The sequence below is a fragment of the Squalius cephalus genome (assembly GCF_949319135.1).
Source record: "Squalius cephalus genome assembly, chromosome: 8".
NCBI lineage: Eukaryota > Metazoa > Chordata > Actinopteri > Cypriniformes > Leuciscidae > Squalius > Squalius cephalus.
In genome coordinates, this window is record NC_137129.1 from 7,657,467 (window position 1) to 7,675,391 (window position 17,925).

Below are 17,925 nucleotides of genomic sequence, written 5' to 3' on the forward strand. Positions count from 1 at the left end.
GGAACTTCAGATTTTTATTTATTTCAGTCCAAACCAATGTTTTGCAAAATATACTGTTTGTGAAAGATAAGTCCAAGCCAAGACACTGAAAGTAATATATATATATATATATTGTGTGTGTGTGTGTGTGTGTGTGTGTGTGTGTACGTGACTCTGGGATATAGTTATTAAATTAGAATAGAATTGTTTTAGGAATAATGAGTGTTTGATATTCTTAATGGACACTTGATGGTGTTATCATCTAAAAATAGATTGCCTCATTGTTAATCTGAGTTTAAAAATTCACAAAGCTCTCTTTTTGTCCAGTTGCTAAATAACTGGCCACTGTAATTAGTTCACTGGCGGTTCTTTGGCATACTGTGGATCCTTTGTGAAATTCATCACTCACAGCAGCTTCTGTGTATCCATGTTATACAGGGCACATTTGCAACACTCCCATCATGCAGAGCTGCAAGAATGTGAACGCAACAAAGAAGACCTGGAGCATTCGAACTGGTGCAGTCGTAAGAACAGGATATTCATTCTCTCACATTCATCAGTGCTCTTCTCAGACCCCAAAGGAATGTGCATAATGACCTTTGGACATAACAGGTGAGCTTTGTATTTTCACAGATAGTTTCGCAGAAATTTCCAGAGTTGTCAATTAAGAGAGCCAAACACTTCAATTCCTTTTGGAAAGATTCAGGAGGGAGTATAACACAAAAACACTAGATAATTATAGTAATTTGCTATGAGAAATCAAAATAGATAATTTCAGTATCGGTTGATCCAGATCCCAGAGTGTTTCACAGATTCATTAGGGAAAACAGTACACAGACAGACACACACATGCATCGCATACATTATGCTAATGAGTTATTTGATTCCTACATGACATTCATTTTGGTACTTTGTGCAAACATCTGGGTTGTGTTTTGAAAATGCAAAGCTCTGATTTTTTGGATCATATGAACTGTGATAAACATTAAACATTTGGTACTACGCAAATAAGCCGCAATTATATGACTTTATTATGCTTTTTTAGGAGTATTGTAGACCTTACTGAAATGTTATGTTTTTTTTTTCTTAACACTACATATAATATACAGATAAAAATAGAGTGTACTCGTTTAGAAAGTGCTTCTAATTTTCATTCAAATTCCATGTGAAGATTGACTAAATGAACAAGACCTGTGTTTATAAAATGTCCTCTGTGTCCTCCACAGTGTTTCTAGCATTTCTGGGACAGCAGCAACAGCAGCACCTTCTGATCCAGTGCAATAGCCTCAATCTCCGTGAAGTTGGCCCAGCCACGCCCCCACTCTGGGATTCTGCTCTTGCTCCTTCCTCCCTGTCCTCACTCAGGACATCCAGAGAAATCTCAGAAATCTCCACCCTTCCACTGACACTTTCCACCTGATCTGTCGTCACTCTCTGAGATCTTCCAAACTGCTCTTCATCTCCTTCCAACATCAGGGTTTGCACGGCTCTGTCCGTAACCCGTCTGAATCGGTCCATCCTTACCGCTGCATCACCGACGAGGCGCTCCATCATCTCCAAGCGCTGTGTACTTGTTTCTGTCTCTTTGCTCTTCAATCGATTGATCTCTATCAGCATGCACTCCCTTAAAAGAAGTATTTCCTTCTCCTTTTCCATGAGCTTGAGTCTGTCGGTTTCTCTCTCATGCCGGAGGGCTTCATTATATCTTTCTATCTCAGCTTTCCGTAGCTCCAACTCAAGTTTTTCTCTTTGTATGCCTATTCTTTCCAGTTCCTTTCTCTGGATGTCTTGTAATTTGTTCTCAAGTTCACCTTTCATTTCCTTTATTCTCCTTTTCATTGCATCTATCTCTTCATAGTGTGGTAGAGCATCTCTTTCTTGGTCTTCAGTTTGTGTCTCTTGGGTTCTCCTGTCCTTAATGTCTTCTGAATATTTTTGAGTGTATTCTGTAGTCTCTACTACTTCTTGGTTTTCTAGTTGGCTCTGTATATCAGTTTCTTGTTGAGTCCTCTTCATCTGTCTTTGTATGCCACTCTCTATTTGTTGCAGTTCTCTTCTTTTGCTTTCACAGCTTTGTGTGAGATGCTCAAACTCCTCTGTAAGTCTTAAGATCTCGGCTTGCACCTTCTCCAAACTGTTCCTACTTCTCTCAAGACTCTCCAAGATCACTGACTTTTCTTGTTCAGCAGTTCTACATTCATCCCTCACTTTATGCAGGTCTTCTTTTGCCTTGTCCAGCTCAAGGAGGCCAGTTTGTGTGATCTTCATTTTATTCTCCATTTCATCACGTTGCCTCTGTAATTCTACTCCCATGTTGTTAAGCTCATCTTCTTCTAGGGTTGTGTCATCCATTAGCTGGAGATCTTCTCCCTCAGTTTTAGAGGTTTGTGCTTTGCTTTCTTGGTCTGTCTTTTTCTCCTCTCTAGTGTCTTTGAATGTGACTTTCTTTCTGGAAGTATCATCTGTCTGTCTCTGGATTTTTAGTCTCTCCTGTTCATTTTGTTTTTGTCGAAGCAACTCATTTTCAACTTCTTCCTTCTGTTTTTCCTTTGCAGCTATTGTCTTTTCCAGTTGTCCCATCTTTCTCATTAATGTTTCTGTGACGCTTTCTATTTCTTTATTTTTCTCATCAAGGGTTTTTGATAAATCTTCCTTGTCTTGTGTAAGTTGTTGCAATTTTTCTTCATTCCTTGACCTTTCCTTCATGGTTTCCTCCATATTTCTCTCAAAGTCTTCCTTCCTCCTTTGAATGTCAGTTTTAGCTTGTTCCAGTTCATCTCTCTCCTTTTTCATCATTGTTTTCATTCTCTCCAAGTCTTCCATTTCTTTACTCAAAGATTCCCTTATTTCTTGCACCTCAGATGTGTGCGTGTCCTCTAACTTTGTCACAGTTTGTTGTTTTGTCTTTGTTGCAGCTGTTTCTTCTTTTAATACCCTTTGTCCGCTATCATCTATTTTCTTAATGTCATCCGTTTGTGTTTCAGCATCTATTGAGATGGTCTTCAGTTGATATTTCTGGGTTTCATCTGCTTTTTGTGCCTCACTTAGGACATCAGCATCCCTCTTTGAGTAGTCTTCTGTTTTCATCTCTCCTGGTAAGTAATGCATTTCTGCTTCCAGTCTCTTTACTTTAATCTCCATTTTTAATGTCTCCAGTTCAGATAATTTTCTGTTTATATGCTCTTTGAGATTATCCAGTTCCTCTGTTGTTCTCATTTTTTCTTCTATAATGCATTCCATGTCCTCTTTTTCTTTCTGTATCATGTCTTTATCTTGTTGCAGCAAAGTTCTCTCGCGCTGTACTCTTTGTTCGCTGACTTCAACCTCTTCCTTCAGTCTGTTTAAAGCAGCTCTCTCCATTTCGATATGACATTTTTCACTATCAATGGTCTTTTTGTTGTTTTCAATCTCTGCTCTGTCCTTTTGAATAGCATCGTTAAGCTTGTCTCGTTCTGTCTGCATATTTTCACTGATGATGAGCATATCCTTCTTTAAAGCATCAATCTCTTCTCTTTCCTTTCCAAGATGTTCCTTTTCCATCTTTGTATCTGTTGTGATGTTCTCAAGCTCATCAGTCTGTTGCACTGCATCAACCTTGCTTTGATCAAGAACATTCTTCTGGTCTTCAAATGTTTTTATGTTTTCCTGCAGTTGCCGTTTCTCTTGTTCCAGATGAGTTTTCATGCTCTCTAGATCATTTCTCATTTTTCTGTTTTCAGCAATCAAGTCATCAACCTCCCGCTGCTGTTGATTTATAACATTTTGTCTCATTTCCAGCTGCTTTTTCTCAGCCATAACAATGTTTCTTAGGTTATCCATATCTTTTCTTTGTGTGTCAAGTTCTCTTTCTTTGTTTTTCAGTGCATATTCTTTAAGTCTTATTTCATTCTGTGTGTTTGCCAATGTGTCTTTCTGCTGTGTTATGTCAGTTATCATCTGTTCTAAGGCCAGCCTTTCTTTGTGCAGTTCTTGCATTGTCAAGTCATTATTTTCTCTTTGTTTTTCAAGATCTTCTCTGAGCGTCTCATTCACTTCTTTGCTCTTCTCCAAGCTCTCTTTTTGTGTCTGAAGTAGCAGTAGATCAGATTCCAGAAGCTTTTTCTGCCTTTCAATGTCAGCATTCACAGTACTGAGCTCTTCTTCCTTTCTCTTCATGTCATCCAGACTCTTTCGAGTGTCCTCTTTGTCTTTGATGATTTGATAGGTGGTTTGTTCTGTTTTTCTCATTTCCTCATTAAGTGTTTCAGCCTTTCTTTGTAAATCAGCCTTGATTTCTTCCAGGGAGTCTTTTTCTTTTTGAATATTTAGTTGGTCCATGTTCATCTTCTCTGTGTCACTGTACAGTTGAGATCTTTTATTTTCTATTTCATTCATCAATTGCTTCAACATCGTCTTGTCCTCTTCAACACTCTCCTTCTCCAACTGTAACTCAGTTTTTAGTTGATCCATTTCATGTTTTTCCATTGACAGTCTGTCCAGCATGTCTTTCTTCTCTTCCTCAATTTCATTTCTCAGTTGCTTCAGGTCTTCCATCTCACTCTTGGTGGTTTTCAGAATGTTTTCCATCTCTTGTTTTTCTTGTTGTACTTCAGCTTTCTCTCTGTCAAGTTCACTTTTCTCTCTTTCTAAGATGTTCTTTAGCTCTTCTGCCTCATTTTTCTGGTTCTGTATATTTGCTTCGCAGAGAGTTACTTTCTCCCTCTTGTTTTCTATTTCTGTGTTTTTCCTTTCTAGCTCAATATTCATCTTCTCCAAAGCCTTTCTTTCTATGTGCATGTCATTCTCTTTGATTTTAATCTCCTCTTGCTGTTTTTTGATTGTTTTCTCTAGTTCTTTGCTTTTAGTCTGTATTTCTGCATTCATCCGATCAATTTGTTCCCTCTCTTTTACCAACCTCACCTTGACATTTTCTATGTCCTCTAGCTGTCTTTGAATCTCAGCTTCTGCACGCTCCTCTTTTCTTTTGTTTTCTTCTGCTAATATATCCATCTCTTCTCTTTCTTTTTGTTGTTGAATTACTAAAGCATTCAGATTTTCCATGTCTTTTTGTATGTCCTGCATATTTTTCTCGAGAGCATTTGTCTTGTCTTGAATATCAGTTCTTATGTCTTCTATTTTTTGTTTTTCAAGCTCTATTTCTTCTTTTTGGTCATCTAACTGGGTTTGCATCTTTTCAATATGTTCCATCTCTCTGTTAATTCTCTCTTTGGTGGTTTCAACATCTTCTTTCTCTTTCAGCAATTGATCTTTCAGATGTGCAACCTCCTCTCTCTCAATTTTCAAGATTTGCCTGTTCTCTTCATCATGTTTGGTCCTTTCAGTGGCTACCTGTGTCTCATCCCACTTTCTTTCTGAAGCTTCCCCAATGTATTCCAGTTGTTGTGCTTGTATGTACATTTTAAACCTCTGTTGTTCTAGCTCACTCTTTTCCATAGTCATTTTCTCCTCAGTTTTCTTCTCTCTCTCCTCCATCTGGGACTTTTGAAGAGCTTCTAATTCCTTCAACTTAATATTCAGTTCATTCACCAAATCCTGTAATCTTGTCTCCAGTTTTATTTTTTCTCTTTCTAGTACCTGGCAATTGCTTTCCATCTCTGTTTTTTCCCTGATCAAATTCTCATTCACCTGTTCCAGGTCATTTTTATGTCTCTTGGTTTCTTTGAGGATTGCTTCAATCTTCATCATTTCATCTTGTAAGTTCCTTTCACTGTCCATGTCCCTTATTTCTGCGGTCATTTGCAACATTTCAGCTTTCTTGTGTTCCAGCTCACCCTTCTCTCTTTTAATAATGTCCCTTATGGTTTCAATTTCTCTCTGCTCGTTCTGGAGGTCAGCTTTCATCCTTTCTATTTCTTCTTTCTCTTCTTTCAATGAGTCCATAACATCATGTATTTCATCATATTGCACTTCTGCATCTGTTTTCTGTGTTTTTTCTTTCTGCATGTCTGTTATGATTTGCTTCAGTTCATGTTTTTCTCTCTCACACTCTTTTCGCATGTTCTGAATTTCTCCTCTTTCAATGTCAATTTCAATCTTAATATTTTCTAATTCTGCTCTTCTCAGCTGAAGCTCTTGATTTTCACTCTCTTTCGTGGTTTTTTGTTCATCTTTTTGTTTCAGTTCTTCAATGTGCTCCATTTCTACTTGCTTTGTTTTAATTTCCTCCTCAATCCGTTTAATCTCCTCCATCCGTTTATTTGTTTCATTCATAATAATTTTAACCTCTTCTTGTTCTTTGGAAAGTTGGGCTGCTATTTTTTCTACCCTTTCCTTTTCTTTAAGAATGTCCTCCAAAAGGCTCTCTGTGTCCTCTGCTTTCCTTAACCTTGATTCCAGCTCATCTTTTTCAGTCTCTTTCTTTTGTTGCACACCCTCAAACTCCTCTTTTTGTGTCTCCAGATCGACTCTCATTCTGTTTAGCTCATTTTTTTCTGAATTCAACATTGCCTGACACATCTCAATTTCCATTTTCTCCCTCTGCAGCCCAGTGTGTATTTTTTCTACTTCATCCCTCTCCTTTTGTAATGCCTCTTTTTGGTTCTGTATTTCCTCCATGTGTCTTTTTACAGTCTCCTCTCTTTCTGTAAGCATGCCAAAGAACTCATGTTCCTCCATTCCTTTGGCATCCCCCATGTCACGCCTCTTTCTTTTTATTTCTGTATTTATGAAGTCCAACTCCCCTTGTCTCTGTTTTATCTCATCTGAGATGGTTTCCATTTCTCTCTTCTTTTCTTGAAGTTGAACTTCCATGTTTTCTATTCTCTCCTGTTTGCTCTTGGTCTCCATTAGAATATTTTGTATGTCCATCTCTGTTTTTTCTTGAGTCATTTCTAACTCGGATCTTTCATTGTCCATATTCTGTCTGCATATCTCCATCTCTTCATATTGTTTCACAAGTGCAGCTCTATATTTCTCTAGCTCTTTCTTCTCTCTGTCAATGTCTTGTCTCATTTTCTTGGTCTCTTTCTGGTCTCTATGTAAAGTAAGTCTTGTCTTTTCTAGTTCTCTTCTTTCAGTCTTCAGCATCTCAGTAAGGCCATCTGTTTCATCTTTATTGAACTCCAACTTTACTACCATGGATGGATCTGTAACATATTTATATTCACTTGTAGGTGTCGTGTCCTCTCGGCTTGCCTCCATTTCGGTTTCTTCACTTCTCAGTTTGAGCTCCATGTCTTCTTGGCCTCTCATTCTTTCTAGTTGATCTTCCTTCTCTCTTGATATGAAAGGTCTATATTCCTTATGAATGTCTGTGTATTCATCACCAATCTCTTCCTGAGGGGTTGAAATGTCACCTACAGGTATGTAATCTAGATCAGATGTTTGTGTTGCCGAACTAATCAAAATGATTTCCAGTCTCTGTGTTGGTTGTATACTCTTCATCTGTTCCAGTGCCTCCCTCTGATGTTCCAAGATGTTTTTGTTTCTTTCAAGTTCATCCCTTTCCCTTTGAATCTCAGACAAGAGTCTGTTGACTTCTTCTATTTGTATCTGTTTTCCTTGAGAGACTGTTTCTTCTGACTTCAGTTGAGCAAGTTGTTTTGGTAAACGTTCCTCCTTTAATGTTTCAAATGCTTCTTTCTCTTTTTCTAGTTGATGGGTCTGCTCTTTTATGGTCTTTATTTCTTCAGCCTGTCTCTTGATTTCAGCCTTGAACTGCTCTAGATCTTTCCTCTCATTTTGCACTATTTGCTTTTCCAGTTTAATTTCCTCCTCTTGAGCATTCAGTTTGGCTTTTGTTTGATCCATTTCCTTCTTTAGACGGTCTATCATTTCCTTACTCCTTTCAGTTTTATTTTGTTCCATCAATATATGGGACATCAGTTGATCAAGTTCCTCTCTCTCCATCTTTGTTTTTACTCTCATCTCTTCCATTTGTTGTCTGTGTGTTTCAGATTCATTCCTCATGTTCTCCAGATCTTTCCTCTCCTCATTCATGGCTCTTAAACTCTTCTCCAGTCTGTTCTGCTGTCGATTCTTTTCAGTCTGTAACTCATTTTTGATTTCTTCTATTTCATCTCTTTGTTTTTGTATTTCCTTCTGAAGAATGTCCAGCTCATTCCACTTCTTCATTATGTCCTCTTTTTCTTTCTCCAGTTCATCTTTCTGTCTTAAAATTTCATCAGCTTTCTGCTCAAGAAGCTTCTTCTCATTATCCATTGATATTTTACTCATCTCTTCTTTTTCTCTGTGTTTTGTCATATGCATCTCCAGATCATCAGCTTGTCTCTGTAACTCTTCTCTTTCCTTTTTGATGTTATTTTTCTCTTTCTCCAAAAGATCTTTCTTGGTCTCAATCTCTTTATTTTCATGAGATATATCAAACATAATTTGCTCTAGTTCATTCCTTCTCCTGTTTGTTTCTTCTATCACACTTTCATATTCCTGGTTGGCCTGTTTAAGTTTTTCTTCCATTTTGTTGTTTTCTCCTTCTTGTCTGCTGACCTCCAGAATGTTCCTCATGGACTCAGTCTTTGACTGCTCATATTCATCAATTCGCTGTTGTAACTGTGTCCATTTATGATTTATTTCTTCTCTTTCTTGTTCGAGAAGGTATCTGCAGTTCTTCAACTCTTCTTTTTGTTTATTTAAATCTGTGTTCATCTTTTCCAGATCTTCTTTTCGTCTCCCCGTTTCAATGACACTCTCAGTTTCTTCTTTGTCCTTTTGTAGAAGAGCTTCCATTTCCTTCAGTTTTTCTCTTTCCTTCTTTATTTCCTCCTCCATATATCTGATTTGTTCAACTTCATTTTGCAGTTTATTCTTTCTTTGAGCCAGAATATCCTTTTCATCAGTGATCTTTAGTTTCTCAAGGTCAAGTTCTTCTTTCTGGATTTTAATAGCATGTCTCTGTTCCTCCACCTCATCCATTAATTGTTTTATTATTTCTTTGTTCTTTTCAATTTTGTCATTTTCTAGATCAATCTCTTGTATTTTCTGGTCAAGTGCTGATCTCTCTATTTGGATTGCCTCTCTCATGTCTTCTTCCATTTGCTGTTTTTGTGTCATTATTTCAGTCCTCATCTTCTCCAGGTCATTTCTTTCCTTTTCAATCATCTTCCTGTCATCATCCATTTTCTTCAGCTCATGATCTATTTCATTTTTTTCTCTTTCCAGTTCACTCTTTATCTGATCAAGTTCTTCTCTCTCCATCTTTGCTTTTACCCTCAATTCTTCTTCTTTCTCTTTTTCTTTCATAATCTGTTCTTGCAGTGTGTTTAACTGTTGTGTTTTTAGGTTTATATCATGATGTTCCTGCTCAGCTTTAGTCTTTAATTCCTGGATCTCGGCTTTGGTCTCTTCTAGACATTTTCTTTCTTCTTCCATCTTCTTCTGTTCTTGTATTTCCTCTTCCTTCTGTTTTCTGACTTGATCCTCAAATTCATCAATTCTCTGCTGTAATTGTGTCCATTTATTTTTCATTTCTTCTCTCTCGTGTTCTAGAAGTTCTCTGTTTTTCCTCAGCTCTTCTTCTTGTTTATTTGAATTTGTTCTCATTTTTTCCTGATCCTCTTTTTGTCTCTTTGTTTCTTCAATGACACTTTCAATAAATGTTTTGTCCTTTTGTAGATGAGCTTCCATTTCCTTCAGTTTTTCTCTTTCCTTCTTTATTTCCTCCTCCATATATCTGATTTGTTCAACTTCATTTTGCAGTTCAGTCTTTCTTTGAGCCAGAATATCTTTTTCATCTGTGATCTTTTGTTTCTCAAGGTCAAGCTCTTCTTTCTGGATTTTAATATCATGTCTCTGTTCCTCCACCTCATCCATTAATTTTTGACTTATTTCTCTGTTCTTTTCAATTGTGTCCTTTTCTAGATCAATCTCTTGTATTTTCTGGTCAAGTGCTGATCTCTCTAGTTGGATTGCCTCTCTCATGTCTTCTTCCATTTGCTGTCTTTGTGTCATTATTTCAGTCCTCATCTTCTCCAGGTCATTTCTTTCCTTTTCAATCATCTTCCTGTCATCATGCCTTCTCTTCAGCTCATGATCTATTTCAGTTTTTTCTCTTTCCAGTTCACTCTTTATCTGATCAAGTTCTTCTCTCTCCATCTTTGCTTTTACTCTAATTTCTTCTTCTTTCTCTTTTTCTTTCATAATCTGTTCTTTCAATATGTTTAACTCTTGTGTTTTTAGGTTCACATCATGATGTTCCTGCTCAACTTTAGTCTTTAACTCCTCAATCTCGGCTTTGGTCTCTTCTAGACATTTTCTTTCTTCTTCCATCTTCTTCTGTTCTGTTTTATCCTCTTCCTTCTGTTTTCTGACTTGATCCTCAAATTCATCAATTCTCTGCTGTAATTGTGTCCATTTATATTTCATTTCTTCTCTCTCTTGTTCTAGAAGTTCTCTGTTTTTCCTCAGCTCTTCTTCTTGTTTATTTGTGTTTGTTCTCATTTTTTCCTGATCCTCTTTTTGTCTCTTTGTTTCTTCAATGACACTTTCAATTAATTCTTTGTCCTTTTGTAGATGAGCTTCCATTTCCTTCAGTTTTTCTCTTTCCTTCTTTATTTCCTCCTCCATATATCTGATTTGTTCAACTTCATTTTGCAGTTTATTCTTTCTTTGAGCCAGAATATCCTTTTCATCTGTGATCTTTTGTTTCTCAAGGTCAAGCTCTTCTTTCTGGATTTTAATAGCATGTCTCTGTTCCTCCACCTCATCCATTAATTGTTTTATTATTTCTTTGTTCTTTTCAATTTTGTCATTTTCTAGATCAATCTCTTGTATTTTCAGGTCAAGTGCTGATCTCTCTAGTTGGATTGCCTCTCTCATGTCTTCTTCCATTTGCTGTTTTTGTGTCATTATTTCAGTCCTCATCTTCTCCAGGTCATTTCTTTCCTTTTCAATCTTCTTCCTGTCATCATGCCTTCTCTTCAGCTCATGATCTATTTCAGTTTTTTCTCTTTCCAGTTCACTCTTTATCTGATCAAGTTCTTCTCTCTCCATCTTTGCTTTTACCCTCATTTCTTTTTCTTTCTCTTTTTCTTTCATAATCTGTTCTTGCAGTGTGTTTAACTGTTGTGTTTTTAGGTTTATATCATGATGTTCCTGCTCAGCTTTAGTCTTTAATTCCTGGATCTCGGCTTTGGTCTCTTCTAGACATTTTCTTTCTTCTTCCATCTTCTTCTGTTCTTGTATTTCCTCTTCCTTCTGTTTTCTGACTTGATCCTCAAATTCATCAATTCTCTGCTGTAATTGTGTCCATTTATTTTTCATTTCTTCTCTCTCGTGTTCTAGAAGTTCTCTGTTTTTCCTCAGCTCTTCTTCTTGTTTATTTGAATTTGTTCTCATTTTTTCCTGATCCTCTTTTTGTCTCTTTGTTTCTTCAATGACACTTTCAATAAATGTTTTGTCCTTTTGTAGATGAGCTTCCATTTCCTTCAGTTTTTCTCTTTCCTTCTTTATTTCCTCCTCCATATATCTGATTTGTTCAACTTCATTTTGCAGTTCAGTCTTTCTTTGAGCCAGAATATCTTTTTCATCTGTGATCTTTTGTTTCTCAAGGTCAAGGTCTTCTTTCTGGATTTTAATATATTGTCTCTGTTCCTCCACCTCATCCATTAATTTTTTAATTATTTCTTTGTTCTTTTCAATTTTGTAATTTTCTAGATCAATCTCTTGTATTTTCAGGTCAAGTGCTGATCTCTCTATTTGGATTGCCTCTCTCATGTCTTCTTCCATTTGCTGTCTTTGTGTCATTATTTCAGTCCTCATCTTCTCCAGGTCATTTCTTTCCTTTTCAATCATCTTCCTGTCATCATCCATTTTCTTCAGCTCATGATCTATTTCAGTTTTTTCTCTTTCCAGTTCACTCTTTATCTGGTCAAGTTCTTCTCTCTCCATCTTTGCTTTTACTCTAATTTCTTCTTCTTTCTCTTTTTCTTTCATATTCTGTTCTTTCAGTGTGTTTAACTGTTGTGTTTTTAGGTTTATATCATGATGTTCCTGCTCAACTTTAGTCTTTAACTCCTCAATCTCGGCTTTGGTCTCTTCTAGACATTTTCTTTCTTCTTCCATCTTCTTCTGATCTGTTTTATCCTCTTCCTTCTGTTTTCTGACTTGATCCTCAAATTCATCAATTCTCTGCTGTAATTGTGTCCATTTATATTTCATTTCTTCTCTCTCTTGTTCTAGAAGTTCTCTGTTTTTCCTCAGCTCTTCTTCTTGTTTATTTGTGTTTGTTCTCGTTTTTTCCTGATCCTCTTTTTGTCTCTTTGTTTCTTCAATGACACTTTCAATTAATTCTTTGTCCTTTTGTAGATGAGCTTCCATTTCCTTCAGTTTTTCTCTTTCCTTCTTTATTTCCTCATCCATATATCTGATTTGTTCAACTTCATTTTGCAATTCAGTCTTTCTTTGAACCAGAATATCTTTTTCATCTGTGATCTTTTGTTTCTCAAGGTCAAGCTCTTCTTTCTTGAGTTTAATATCATGTGTCTGTTCCTCCACCTCATCCATTAATTTTTGAATTATTTCTTTGTTCTTTTCAATTTTGTAATTTTCTAGATCAATCTCTTGTATTTTCTGGTCAAGTGCTGATCTCTCTAGTTGGATTGCCTCTCTCATGTCTTCTTCCATTTGCTGTCTTTGTGTCATTATTTCAGTCCTCATCTTCTCCAGGTCATTTCTTTCCTTTTCAATCATCTTCCTGTCATCATGCCTTCTCTTCAGCTCATGATCTATTTCAGTTTTCTCTCTCTCCAATTCAGTTTTTATCTGATCAAGTTCTTCTCTCTCCATCTTTGCTATTACTGTCATTTCTTCTTCTTTCTCTTTTTCTTTCAAAATCTGTTCTTTCAATATGTTTAACTCTTGTGTTTTTAGGTTCACATCATGATGTTCCTGCTTAGCTTTAGTCTTTAACTCCTCAATCTCGGCTTTGGTCTCTTCTAGACATTTTCTTTCTTCTTCCATCTTCTTCTGTTCTTGTATTTCCTCTTCCTTCTGTTTTCTGACTTGATCCTCAAATTCATCAATTCTCTGCTGTAATTGTGTCCATTTATTTTTCATTTCTTCTCTCTCTTGTTCTAGAAGTTTTCTGTTTTTCCTCAGCTCTTCTTCTTGTTTATTTGTGTTTGTTCTCATTTTTTCCTGATCCTCTTTTTGTCTCTTTGTTTCTTCAATGACACTCTCAATTAATTCTTTGTCCTTTTGTAGATGAGCTTCCATTTCCTTCAGTTTTTCTCTTTCCTCCTTTATTTCCTCCTCCATATATCTGATTTGTTCAACTTCATTTTGCAGTTCAGTCTTTCTTTGAGCCAGAATATCTTTTTCATCTGTGATCTTTTGTTTCTCAAGGTCAAGCTCTTCTTTCTTGAGTTTAATATCATGTCTCTGTTCCTCCACCTCATCCATTAATTTTTTAATTATTTCTTTGTTATTTTCAATTGTGTCCTTCTCTAGATCAATCTCTTGTATTTTCAGGTCAAGTGCTGATCTCTCTATTTGGATTGCCTCTCTCATGTCTTCTTCCATTTGCTGTCTTTGTGTCATTATTTCAGTCCTCATCTTCTCCAGGTCATTTCTTTCCTTTTCAATCATCTTCCTGTCATCATGCCTTCTCTTCAGCTCATGATCTATTTCAGTTTTCTCTCTCTCCAATTCAGTTTTTATCTGATCAAGTTCTTCTCTCTCCATCTTTGCTATTACTGTCATTTCTTCTTCTTTCTCTTTTTCTTTCAAAATCTGTTCTTTCAATATGTTTAACTCTTGTGTTTTTAGGTTTATATCATGATGTTCCTGCTTAGCTTTAGTCTTTAACTCCTCAATCTCGGCTTTGGTCTCTTCTAGACATTTTCTTTCTTCTTCCATCTTCTTCTGTTCTTGTATTTCCTCTTCCTTCTGTTTTCTGACTTGATCCTCAAATTCATCAATTCTCTGCTGTAATTGTGTCCATTTATTTTTCATTTCTTCTCTCTCTTGTTCTAGAAGTTTTCTGTTTTTCCTCAGCTCTTCTTCTTGTTTATTTGTGTTTGTTCTCATTTTTTCCTGATCCTCTTTTTGTCTCTTTGTTTCTTCAATGACACTCTCAATTAATTCTTTGTCCTTTTGTAGATGAGCTTCCATTTCCTTCAGTTTTTCTCTTTCCTCCTTTATTTCCTCCTCCATATATCTGATTTGTTCAACTTCATTTTGCAGTTCAGTCTTTCTTTGAGCCAGAATATCTTTTTCATCTGTGATCTTTTGTTTCTCAAGGTCAAGCTCTTCTTTCTTGAGTTTAATATCATGTCTCTGTTCCTCCACCTCATCCATTAATTTTTTAATTATTTCTTTGTTATTTTCAATTGTGTCCTTCTCTAGATCAATCTCTTGTATTTTCAGGTCAAGTGCTGATCTCTCTATTTGGATTGCCTCTCTCATGTCTTCTTCCATTTGCTGTCTTTGTGTCATTATTTCAGTCCTCATCTTCTCCAGGTCATTTCTTTCCTGTTCAATCATATTCTTGTAATCATCCATTTTCTTCAAATCTATTTCAGTTTTTTCTCTTTCCAGTTCACTCTTTATCTGATCAAGTTCTTCTCTCTCCATCTTTGCTTTTACTCTCAATTCTTCTTCTTTCTCTTTTTCTTTCATAATCTGTTCTTGCAGTGTGTTTAACTGTTGTGTTTTTAGGTTTATATCATGATGTTCCTGCTCAGCTTTAGTCTTTATCTCCTGGATCTCAGCTTTGGATTTTTCTAGACTTTTTCTTTCTGCTTCCATCTTCTTCTGTTCTGTTATATCCTCTTCCTTCTGTTTTCTGACTTGATCCTCAAATTCATCAATTCTCTGCTGTAATTGTGTCCATTTATTATTTATTTCTTCTCTTTCCTGTTCTAGAAGGTCTCTGCAGTTCTTCAACTCTTGTTTTTGTTTATTTAAATCTGGGTTCATCGTTTCCATATCCTCTTTTTGTCTCCTTGTTTCTTCAATGACAGTTTCAATTTCTCCTTTGATCTTTTGTTGACAAGCTTCTATTTCCTTCAGTGTTTCTCTCTTCTTGTTTATGTCCTCATCCATGTATCTGATTCGTTCATTTTCATTTTGCAGTTCAGTCTTTCTTTGAGCCAGAATATCTTTTTCATCAGTGATCCTTTGTTTCTCAAGGTCAAGCTCTTCTTTCTGGATTTTAATATATTTTCTCTGTTCTTCCACCTCATCCATTAATTTTTGAATTATTTCTTTGTTCTTTTCAGTGTTGTCCTTTTCTAGATCAATCTCTTGTATTTTCTGGTCAAGTGCTGATCTCTCTAGTTGGATTGCCTCTCTCATGTCTTCTTCCATTTGCTGTCTTTGTGTCATTATTTCAGTCCTCATCTTCTCCAGGTCATTTCTTTCTTGTTCAATCTTCTTCCTGTAATCATCCATTTTCTTCAGCTCATGATCTATTTCAGTTTTCTCTCTCTCCAATTCAGTTTTTATCTGATCAAGTTTTTCTCTCTCCATCTTTGCTTTTACTGTAATTTCTTCTTCTTTCTCTTTTTCTTTCATAATCTGTTCTTGCAGTGTGTTTAACTGTTGTATTTTTAGGTTTATATCATGATGTTCCTGCTCAGCTTTAGTCTTTAACTCCTGGATTTCGGCTTTAGTCTCTTCCATACTTTTTCTTTCTTCGTCCATCTTCTTCTGTTCTGTTATATCCTCTTCCTTCTGTTTTCTGACTTGATCCTCAAATTCATCAATTCTCTGCTGTAATTGTGTCCATTTATTATTTATTTCTTCTCTCTCTTGTTCTAGAAGTTCTCTGTTTTTCCTCAGCTCTTCTTCTTGTTTATTTGTGTTTGTTCTCGTTTTTTCCTGATCCTCTTTTTGTCTCTTTGTTTCTTCAATGACACTTTCAATTAATTCTTTGTCCTTTTGTAGATGAGCTTCCATTTCCTTCAGTTTTTCTCTTTCCTTCTTTATTTCCTCCTCCATGTATCTGATTTGTTCAACTTCATTTTGCAGTTCAGTCTTTCTTTGAGCCAGAATATCTTTTTCATCTGTGATCTTTTGTTTCTCAAGGTCAAGGTCTTCTTTCTTGAGTTTAATATCATGTCTCTGTTCCTCCACCTCATCCATTAATTTTTGACTTATTTCTTTGTTCTTTTCAATGTTGTCCTTTTCTAGATCAATCTCTTGTATTTTCTGGTCAAGTGCTGATCTCTCTAGTTGGATTGCCTCTCTCATGTCTTCTTCCATTTGCTGTCTTTGTGTCATTATTTCAGTCCTCATCTTCTCCAGGTCATTTCTTTCTTGTTCAATCTTCTTCCTGTAATCATCCATTTTCTTCAGCTCATGATCTATTTCAGTTTTCTCTCTCTCCAATTCATTTTTTATCTGATCAAGTTCTTGTCTCTCCATCTTTGCTTTTACTGTCATTTCTTCTTCTTTCTCTTTTTCTTTCATAATCTGTTCTTTCAGTGTGTTTAACTGTTGTGTTTTTAGGTTCACATCATGATGTTCCTGCTCAGCTTTAGTCTTTAACTCCTCAATCTCGGCTTTGGTCTCTTCTAGACATTTTCTTTCTTCTTCCATCTTCTTCTGTTCTGTTTTATCCTCTTCCTTTTGTTTTCTGACTTGATCCTCAAATTCATCAATTCTCTGCTGTAATTGTGTCCATTTATTTTTCATTTCTTCTCTCTCTTGTTCTAGAAGTTCTCTGTTTTTCCTCAGCTCTTCTTCTTGTTTATTTGTGTTTGTTCTCATTTTTTCCTGATCCTCTTTTTGTCTCTTTGTTTCTTCAATGACACTTTCAATTAATTCTTTGTCCCTTTGTAGATGAGCTTCCATTTCCTTCAGTTTTTCTCTTTCCTTCTTTATTTCCTCCTCCATATATCTGATTTGTTCAACATCATTTTGCAGTTCAGTCTTCCTTTGAGCCAGAATATCTTTTTCATCTGTGATCTTTTGTTTCTCAAGGTCAAGGTCTTCTTTCTTGAGTTTAATATCATGTCTCTGTTCCTCCACCTCATCCATTAATTTTTGACTTATTTCTCTGTTCTTTTCAATTGTGTCCTTTTCTAGATCAATCTCTTGTATTTTCTGGTCAAGTGCTGATCTCTCTAGTTGGATTGCCTCTCTCATGTCTTCTTCCATTTGCTGTCTTTGTGTCATTATTTCAGTCCTCATCTTCTCCAGGTCATTTCTTTCTTGTTCAATCTTCTTCCTGTAATCATCCATTTTCTTCAGCTCATGATCTATTTCATTTTTCTCTCTCTCCAATTCATTTTTTTTCTGATCAAGTTTTTCTCTCTCCATCTTTGCTTTTACTGTAATTTCTTCTTCTTTCTCTTTTTCTTTCATAATCTGTTCTTGCAGTGTGTTTAACTGTTGAATTTTTAGGTTTATATCATGATGTTCCTGCTCAGCTTTAGTCTTTAACTCCTGGATTTCGGCTTTAGTCTCTTCCATACTTTTTCTTTCTTCGTCCATCTTCTTCTGTTCTGTTATTTCCTCTTCTTTCTGTTTTCTGACTTGATCATCAAATTCATCAATTCTCTGCTGTAATTGTGTCCATTTATTTGTAATGTCTTCTCTTTCCTGTTCTAGAAGGTCTCTGCAGTTCTTCAACTCTTGTTTTTGTTCATTTATGTCTGTGCTCATCTTTTCCAGATCCTCTTTTTGTCTCTTTGTTTCTTCACGCTCACTTAATTTGTTTTCCTTTTGTAGACAAGCTTCTATTTCCTTCAGTGTTTCTCTCTTCTTGTTTATTTCCTCATCCATGTATCTGATTTGTTCACTTTCATTTTGCAGTTCAGTCTTTCTTTGAGCCAGAATATCTTTTTCATCAGTGATCTTTTGTCTTTCAAGGCCAAGTTCTTCTTTCTGGAGCTTATTATATTTTCTCTGTTCTTCCACCTCATCCATAAATGTCCGTACAATTTCTTTGCTCTTCTCAATGTCATGTTTTTCTAGATCAATTTCTGATCTCTTTTCTTCCATTTGTTCTCTTTCTGTCATTATTTCATACCTTATCTTCTCCAG

The 17,925-nt window shown here is 35.9% G+C and overlaps 1 protein-coding gene across 1 annotated transcript in view; it reads right to left on the reverse strand.

Annotated features, from left to right (window-relative positions):
• Nucleotides 1–17,925, reverse strand: part of LOC307163424 (uncharacterized protein) — a 45,534-nt gene continuing 27,609 nt past the window's right edge. Inside the window, exon 5 of the mRNA XM_079879447.1 lies at nucleotides 1–17,925. This exon is cut by the window's right edge and continues 20,130 nt beyond it. Within this exon, the coding sequence (XP_079735573.1) occupies nucleotides 1,177–17,925 (16,749 nt within the window). The 3' untranslated portion in view covers nucleotides 1–1,176.